The 9,682-nt window shown below is 40.8% G+C and overlaps 1 protein-coding gene across 1 annotated transcript; it reads left to right on the forward strand.

Annotated features, from left to right (window-relative positions):
* The first annotated feature begins 1,389 nt into the window (after positions 1-1,389).
* Positions 1,390-6,602, forward strand: LOC140943605 (XK-related protein 6-like). The gene is made up of 3 exons (XM_073392716.1): positions 1,390-2,227; positions 3,929-4,079; positions 5,526-6,602. The coding sequence occupies exons 1-3, from the start codon at positions 1,785-1,787 to the stop codon at positions 6,336-6,338; spliced, it is 1,407 nt and encodes a 468-aa protein (XP_073248817.1). The 5' UTR covers positions 1,390-1,784; the 3' UTR covers positions 6,339-6,602.
* Positions 6,603-9,682: the final 3,080 nt, after the last annotated feature.

Here is a 9,682-nt window from a genome sequence, read left to right on the forward strand (position 1 = left end):
CGTTCCCACTGCCTAATTTGGAAACAGGAAGGAAAAAGAAAAAGGAGAAACAGGAAGTCAGGAACTGCTGTTTTTTTGTGCGTCGATGCAGGCTTTTTCGTCGGATACGTCGGCGAAAAAAGAATTTGCGAAAGCGTCGGCGATGGATTTCGCTCATTACCAATTCCCCAAATTGCTGGGCTCCAGTCCCCCTATCACGCAAGTTTCAATTTGTGGCGCACTTTCCATTTCCGGCCAAATTCATCCGGAGAATCAGAGAGAGAATTGTGGTGATTATCCGATATATCTGGGACGGTCGGCTAAAAGTGAAAGCCCCGATCATCTGGGATTTTCCCGACATATGAAAACAAGGCTTAAGTCTCGTCCCTTGCGCTTAATTGCCTAGTCCCTTAACCTGCGATCAGGCGGTCAGATCAAGCGAAGAAATCGTTTAAAGATCCCATTGGGCTAACTAATCGTGCTAAGCGACAGGTATAGACATTTTTCAAGGTGAGACTTAAAATAAGTAATTCATTTATTCACGCGAAACTCCTCTGGACCCTGTGTCTCGGGTCCTCTCCGAGAAGAGCGCGGGCTCTTTTCCCCAACAGCGGCTGGTAATCGAGCCTACCCCAAAGAACCCCTAAGCGTGACGACGGACGACGGACGAGGAGGATCTCCGATAATTTTAGCTGCGCGCTACGCGCGGGGGAAAATCACTTTTCCCCCAACACAAGTGACGCTCCGTCATTTTCATGTGATAGTTTAGACTGTAAAACAGTCGGTTTTTCTCTCAAAATCAGTAAAAAAATCGGTAAAGCGTGGCGTAAGAGTCCTACGCGCGCGAGGCGCGCGAGCCTCACACGCCCGTATGGCGTGTGAGTCTCGCTCTCTGTTTTCAGCCTCGTTCCAGACCTTTTGTTTGACTGCTCGCGCGTACTTGAATACGCAAAAATATAGACTGTTTTGTGATAGTGATAGTGATAGTTCCACTCCGCCCTTCGCTGGGTAGCCCGCGAAAACAGCCGTTTCTCCTCGCTCTTCGCTGCTGAGGACGTTTCGTGAGGATTAACCTTTGCGACTCAGCGACAGAAATTCCATATTGATAAGCTAACGTAAAATCTCTCCGGAATCCGGTCAGAAGCGCTGATTGGTCGAAGAACTAGTTAAATTGTTTTAGCTATTGTTTACGAATGACAGACACAAATTCAAAAGGCCACGAGAGTCAAATGTAAACGGGATGAATCTCTAACAAAACAGTCAAAATTGGTGGAATATATTCTTCTCTAGAAGAAGCTTTGAGTTTTGCTGAAGCTCGTTGGCAGATGAACACAACACTTTAGTGAAATCGACCAGGAGAAACGTAAAATTGAACAAACATTGATTTACGTCATCAGTATGGAATCGCAGACGTTCCTCCGCCCGAAAGGTCCCCAGCGGCCAACAACGAGGAGAAAGGGCTGTTTTCGCAGGCTATTCGCTGGATGGCTCATAAAGAAGATTTCGTTTTTGATTGACAGCGGGTGATATCATTTTCAACAATGACTTATTTTATCGATAGCTATTGTGTAATTTGTTTCCAGATTAACTTGTTAAATCATGCAAAATGGTCATGATTTAGCATTTTCCCTCGTTGTTGACTGAAGTAATACGAATTTCGCCTTCAGGCCTTAACTCCATTTCGAGGAACACATTCCTTAAAACGGGTATAACTACGGGTTGTCTCGCTCTTCTGCTTCGCGTGATCTCATGATGCGTATACTGTTCGCTTTTGGTTTCGTGGTTCTTTAATTCTGGACGTGGAAATGACAAAACATTTTTGTGGTGATTGTGTGTGCCATTGTAACTGCGTTTCATGTGGGACAAAGCTCAGTCAAATGTTGGACTGGATCGTCGACAAACGGCCTCAGAAACCACCAAAGGACCCTGAAACTAAGATCTGGTACGAACGAGGCAATTGCACTCGATTCGACCTGCTATTTCCATTTTTAACTGCTCTGGTGTCTTTGCTAGATCTAGCATTGGACTTGAGAGTTGCTGTGGCACACTACAGCCGCGGTGACGTCGCCTGGGCTTTCCTTACCGTTACGTTTGCTTTCGTTTCGCTTGTTTCCATCGAAATTGTATCCGCAAATTGGTTTCTAGAAGATCAGAGGAGTTTCAAGAAAGAAATATTGAAGAAAAATGGACTAGAAATCAAGAAATGGTTCTACGCCTGTCACTGTTTTTTCGGCGGGACCCTGTTGAGGTAACCTTTCAGTTGTGAAATAGTTCATTTGAAAACATAACATGAACATAACGCGGAGTATAGCTTGCGCATGAGGTTGTCACCAGGGTGAGATTTAAGTCTCGAAAATAAAAATAAGGGAAAATCGTGTACTTTAATTTGATTGTTTACAATTGCACGATTTACGCAATTTCTGTAGAGGCTTGTTTTCATTGTACTTTAACCTGTTGTTAACTCGACGATGATTTCAGGTTTTCGTTCCACGTTTTGTCAATCGTTTATTATTGTTCCGAACAACAGGTCATTATTTTATTTCCTTAACTCCTAATATATTGTAAACCTTTTAACAATTCTTGTCTTTCAAAATTCTTACGCCAGTCTGCAACTTTCTTGATCGCAAAATGAACATGAACTCGTCTTCAATCTAGAGGAAAAATATATCTTCCCTGCTCGTGTCACGCAATTTGGCAATTTTACTCTCGGAGTCGGACCTCGGACGTAGTATTAAAATACAACGGCAAAGCGGATTCCGTTTACCCAACACAAACTAACCGCAAGGCAAGTACAGTGTGTAAATGGCTGTGTGGACTAGCCACGTTCGGTTTCCTACACTTATCGTTAAGATATATTAAACACCAACTTTTTTAAGGAATAAGTAATTTTAAAATATAAAATATAAAAACGAGATATATCAAAATATAAAGTTACTAAGTTATGACAGTTATCGTTTCCAGTGCCTGGTTATTCCCTATAATTGCCTACTGCGTGTAGGCTCCGCACGAAAGCCGGTTTTCTGCCAAGTTCAGGCCTCAGGTAGATGGATTTAAAAGGGTTGGGATGACCAGTTGTAGTGTATAGAAGGGTAAAGAAATCTGCAATGGGACCAAAAGGGCTAACGGGCTCATCTGCGGCTGTCAAAAAACCGGCTGACAAGAAATTTACCATGCGTAGAGATTTATTCATATTTAAATGATGGTGCGCTATTTACTGCAGTTAGAGGGATGCAGTTCTTTAAACTTGGATATGTGAAATGTGTACCTATTTACCACTGAAATAGAAAGCTTTGAAGAGGATCTTTGAAACACTGCAGTACAATGAGCTAGAATTAGTGAATATTTTGTTGAGACAGAGAGTTCCATTCATTTGTGGTCTAGGTAAACTTAAAGTACGCATTCTTTTCTGACTGTTTTAGTATTAGTGAACTCTAAATACTAAATAAGTTTTCCTAAGTACTAAACCTAAATACCAAGTATTCCTCCCTTTTTTCTATCCACGAGATTTTGACGGCTCAGTTTGAACATAAGTGTCAATCTGTTCTTCTTGTTTCTGAAGTATCCCATTCTTGTTCTTTAAACACGCCTAGAACAGCTTAAAACACTGGCTGTTTAGTTGTAATATTGGGGTAAAAAAACGTGCTGCCCTTCTTTGGACTCTTTCAGGGGGAGAGGGGGTAAGGGGGGGGGGTCATGTCTTTTTTATAGTGCGGATCCGTAGACGCGATTGCGTAATGATTCCAAATTGGGAAGAACAATGGACGCATATGCAGTTTCTTTCATTTCAGTAAACAAAAGTTTAAGACTCTGCAGATATAGCGCTTGATGGTTATGTAGTACGGTTAGTTTATAAATGAGTTGCAGACTCGTTGTATTTCAGTACTAAACTAGTGACCAGGGATTTAGATAAAAAAAAAAATGAGATGCTCTAAAAATGTCTTTTCTCCAGATGCTGTCAGGTTTTCAGGACTGTACGTCTTATACGAAGTAGAAAAGACGAATCACCGGGAGATAAAGAACGATATCGCCTTTATATTGCTCAGCTTCAGGACACAAGCACTCTGGGAGTGTTAGAAGCATTCATGGAGGAGGCTCCACAGGTTTGCTTTAGGGAATCTATTGCTGTTTAATAAGAGGTGAACTTAGTTTTGTAAATAAAATTCTGGTCTCATTTAGCGTTTGTATACAATGGTTTTGGTTAAGTTAGTAGTTCACACACCACTCATGTTAAGATGCAGCTGGGTAAAAAAGATTAAGTAGAACTGATAACGATATTGACTTACTGCTGGTCGAATAAAAACCGCGAGAGACCTTATAAATAGACCTTGTCACGCCATCTTGACCAGTAGGCAAACGTGTGAGAAATTACAGTGTTTGTATGAGAATCTAATGTCGAATGATTTCCGTAAAACGGCTGTTCTGAAAAGACCTGAAAAAAATATGACTTGTAAACTAAAGCTACAAAACCAAGAATTGTACTTAAAAATTTTTCTGGGCGTACCTGTGCTTACATTTCTCCAGAGGTTTGTTTTAGATTTTCGATATATTTGTCTCTAATTTTTCCCGAGATTTTCTTACGGACAAATGTATAGAACCACTTTTTAAAATTTTCGGAAAATTTTAAAAAGTGGTTCTAGGTCTTCTAGCGTATCTAACGCCCTCAATTTTTTTCAGTAGATTCCTTATGAGTGAAGCGTTAGTTAACAATTCATATTTTTTTCAGAACCGCCATTCTACGGAAATTATTAGCTATTATTCGACATTAGATTCTCATACAAACACTGTAATTTCTCACGCGTTTGCCTACTCGTCAAGATGGCGTCGAAAACCGTGACAAGGTCTATAGTGCGAAAACAGATTCTCTTCTTGATTCTCTGTTTTGTACCCAGTTAATTGTGAAGCGTAAAGGATCAATGACTGGTTGTACTTCATTGACTACGCACTGAACTTTTGACCATAGTAACTGAAGTTCAGTTGCAGCATCTTAGATTTCAAGATTCCTGTAAGTCAACTTATTGGCTCTTGGGAAATTAAAATAAAGAGAAGTAGAAAAAGACCTTTCCACAGTTTTTTACCAGTTTTGCCATGGACAAGTTAGGGAAAATCCGTTGACACCACTGGAAAAAGCGCCTTCAAATTAGTAAAATTGCGAACTTTGAAAACTAACGAAAATATAGCTCCTCAAAGTCGCGAAATTTTTCAGACGTTGAACAACCTTGCACGCCCTGCACACACACGAAGGTCTGTAAATTTTCGTAACTTGAGGGAGCTACGTCTTCACTCCCTTAAGACGTATCACTTTTAAATTGAGCAGTTTTACCGCAATTTCAAGGCGCTCTTTCTTGTGGTGTCGACGGATTTTCCCTAACTGGTCCATGTGAAAAGTTGGGGAAAAACCTTGGAAGGGTCTGTTGAGACTTTCTGAGTACAAAGAGATGCCGGGAAATAGTGTTTCTCGCCGCCCCGTAATGACCATTGGGTATTTGGACGTTCACATTTTTAGTACTCCTTGGGCCTATCCAAAAACAACGTTTTTTCCTTTCCAGGTCGCCTTACAACTCTACATTCTGCTTTGTCGTGGGAGTACTCTAGATCTGACATCATTTGAAGACTTCATTGTGGCCATCAGTATTCCCAAGTCCTTAGCTCTGTTTGCCTTCCACTTGCTCATCTACGCAAGGTATATTCGTCTTGCCGATGAGGAGAGTCAACAGTTGAACTGGTGCAGTTTAGGATCTTTGTTCTGTTTTATATGGCGTCTTTTTATGCTTACGTCAAGGATACTAGCACTCGCCTTGTTTGCTTCTTATTTCACTCGCTTTGTGTTTGTAGTGGTTGCAATTCATTTTGTAGCTTCGTGTGCTCTGCTTTGGAGACAGGAATGCGAATACTTTGAGGGTGAAGTGGTAAAACAGACATTCTTTAGATGTGCTATTGCATACGTCCATGTTTTTTGCTTCTTTCCATTAGAAGGCAAGAACACTCGACGGTGGGGATATCCCTATTATCTATTAATTCTAATTGAAAACGCCATTATGGTTATCTGGTGGACGTTTGTAACACATTACGGACCGAAGTTCCGTGTGGTAATGTTGTTAACAGAATGGGTTACGTTCTTTATTGGATTGATTGCCCTGATTTTATTTTACCGATTCTTTCATCCTGCATTAAACTCAACTGAAGTAGAAACCGATAAAACAGATGGCGCAATTAGACCAGACTCCAGGCTTAAGATTATTTATAAAAGAGTGCAATGGGAAAGGAAAGATAAGGATAACAATGAGCCAAATATGAGAAAAAACAATATTACTTTTAATGTGGCTATTGAACTACAGGGGGAGACAACACTGAGCAGCTGAACTACGTCGTTAGATAGGCAAAGCAGCGCTGAGATGTTAAATAACCGCCTTCAGCAGGATTACTCACTGAGTGAGCAAAACAATGTAGATTGTTCGGCAATGGTGATCGAAAGGAGTTCAACGAAGTATTATGATATTTGTTATTATATTTGCCAATATCAGTACCATTATGTTTAGGATTTTGATTTCAATTGTAATTTGCTATGTAAAGTGCAGCAGCAGTGCAATTGTCTGTGATGTAAATAAAGTTACTAGAAATGCATATCATGTTTGGTCACTTACTAAGAAACGCGCAGTTTAGGTCTAGATACAAAAATCCAGATTTTTTTAGGATTTTAAGAATCAAATCATATAATGGGATTTTTAGAAGATAGTGTTTAGAAAAATACAATTGTCATGTTTTTGTCCTCGGTTATGCCACATGAAATGTCAAACTCTGCTAAGTGTTTGTTGTCGTTATCGTTTGTTTGAAAGAGAAATATGAAAACGAGACGAACTACTAGTCTGAAATGTCATATGTCTCCACCCCTTAACCTGTAGGGGGCATGGGTTAAGGGGTGGAGACGTATGACATTTCAGACTAACGAACCACTTACATTGTCTAGTAAATAAATAACCATTTTGAATCAGTTTGAACCTATTTGCATGCAATTTTACCACAGGACCTATGCTCAAATTGCGCAGGTCACAAAAATCCCGCATTTTATGCAAATTATGTGAAGTTGGAATAAATTTCGAGATTTTTAGAGATAAAATTGGGGTTTATAAACATTTTCTTGGAGAATTTCCGGATAGATTTTTTTGGCCATTTTTCGGGATTTTGGTATCTACAATCTTGGACAAAATAAAATGGAACAGCAAACCCCCATCCCCCCAAATCAAGGATGAAGGCGCGCGAAGGGCAAAAACGCGCCATTTTCCCATCCTTGATTTGGGGGGGGGGGGGGGGAGGGGGGGTCTAGGTTTTCCATTTATTTTGTCCAAGATTGTAGGCCTAGCGCAGTTCGAGGAACAGTTTGTTTTCCTGGATAAATATAGCATCATTCACCAGGATCTGGATTACTTCTTGCAATATAGAACCTTTTGATTTGTTACTTAGGCGTTTTCTCCTCCCCACCCTCCGGGAAATTGGTTACCTGATTCTCTGGTTAACGTAGTAACCTTTCCCTGGCAACCTTTTTAGACGTTCAGATAGACTTTCGCAAACTGTCGTTTCCGGTTTCCGCTGGTTAGCTCAAGCAGTCGACTTGTGGCTAGCCTCCCACGCAGACGTTCTTAGGGGTTCGTCACGCGTTCGTGTCGGAACGCGTGACGCACCCCTAAGAATGTCTGCGGGGGAGGCTAACTTGTGGCTAGCCTGCGTGGCAGGCGTACGAAAGGGAAGGGGAAGGAAATTAGAGCGCGAGACCACGCGCAAGGGAGGAGGAAGGAGGGGAACTTTCCTTTCTTTTCCTTTCTCCCTCGCGCGCCCAAATCCCCCCTTCCCTTTCCCCTTTTAACGCCTGCCACGCAGGCTAACTTGTGGCAAGTCTAGCGTTCAGATAGCGGATTGCGGGTGAAACATAGATCGAGCAAAAATAAGAGGGGGATGAGGGCGAGACTGAGAGCTGCGCTCCCGTGTTTTTTCCTCTTTTCCCCGTCTCACTTTATTTTTCTCCTGCTCTCCACTACTGAATACATGGAACAGGTTAGTTGTAAAATATCTTTGCGAGGAATTACCATTTCAAATACACAATTTTCTGCTAGGACTCCTTTTTCTGTTAAACTAGTTAGTATTTTGGGAATATGGGAGTGCTCCCCGGATACCAGCTTTGCCTGAGAGAGGTGTCCGCTTCATGGCCATGACATGGTTCGTACAACTTCAGACAAATTAATTTCAAGGACTTTTCTAGGATTTTCAAGGACAAATTACAGTTTTCAGGGACTAACATTTATTTAATAAAACGGCATTCTTTAACCTCCTTTGATCACCCTATTACCTAAAACACGTCATGGGTCATTTACGATTTTTACTTCTTCGGCCGTCGTTTTTTAATCACATTATTTTATACTATTTTCCGCAACAAGACTTTGCAAAATGACTGGGTACGACTTGCAATTGCACCTGAGGTACAGAAATAACATTTGAAATAAAGAAACAGAAATAAGATATTGTTCATGCACAAAAATGTTTTTATGTTACCCGCGAGTTTTACAGGTTCTTACACGGCTGAGGATGAACCAGCCAAATTTTTTCACGGCAAAATAATCTAATCAGTTACGGAAAAAGGTGTCTGGCGAAGAAAAGGGTGGGAGTTCAAGGACTTTTCAAGACCTAATAAAGAAATCAAGTACTTTTCAAGGACCTAAACCGAATTCAAGGATTTTTCAAGACGACTAGTAAAATTCAAGACCTTTTCAAGATTGTACGAACCATGTGAACCAGCAGTCAAAGGCGCTTTCCCCTCTCCCCCGCCCCCTCTAATTAAGGCATCTGTCAACATTTGCAGATTTTATCGGAAATTCAAGCGGTTTGCAACGAAGGCGGCTAATCGAAATGCATCTTATTACCTACTTTCCTGGTAAGTAAGTTGATACGGTAGTCGTTAGCGAAAACTGCCATAACGGTTACACAGCTTGTGCAGATGACAACAACAACACTCACCTCTTTTCCCTACTATCAGTTAACAAATTCAAAAGTTTTCTCTTAAATTTACTTTATAAAACACATGTTTAACGCTTCATCGTGTACTGTTGAGTTATGGATGCACTTGGGAGACGTCTTCATGGTCTTGGGAGGATTGCTATTGACTATTTTCCAATTCCCCATAATACACTCTGTTTGCCCCCCAAATTTTGCATAAACCATTGTTTTTAAATGCTCTTGGGAAAATGCAATACTCCCAGGAGCATTTAAAAACAATGGTTTATGCAAAATTTGAGGGGCAAACAGAGTGTATTATGGGGAATTGGAAAATAGAGAATTAAGCTCACACAGAAACCCATAAGGGGTTGAAAGCGTTCAATGCTTGTGAATATTCATTTTGACCATATTTGGAAATCTTAGTGACGGATATACATTTTCAACAAAATGGCTGCTGCGTGATCACCATGCAGATGTTTTAAGACAAGAGTTCTGCATTTCAAGGTTAAAAATACACCGTTAAAAGACAAAAAAATGGAAAGAGATCGTTCAAAAGAATGCTCAGCTTTCTTTTTGTGGAGAAAGGGAAGCTTTTCATCAAGAAATCGTCCTTCGAGGAATTCAACCTTATTTTCTTCACGGCGGAGCCCATGGCCTGTTTTGAAATGCAGCCAAGTCAGCGAAGTTTTTGCTGAATTTTCAGGTACATTTTGCACTCTAT

The sequence above is a fragment of the Porites lutea genome, chromosome 7 (genome assembly GCF_958299795.1).
Source record: "Porites lutea chromosome 7, jaPorLute2.1, whole genome shotgun sequence".
Classification (NCBI taxonomy): domain Eukaryota; kingdom Metazoa; phylum Cnidaria; class Anthozoa; order Scleractinia; family Poritidae; genus Porites; species Porites lutea.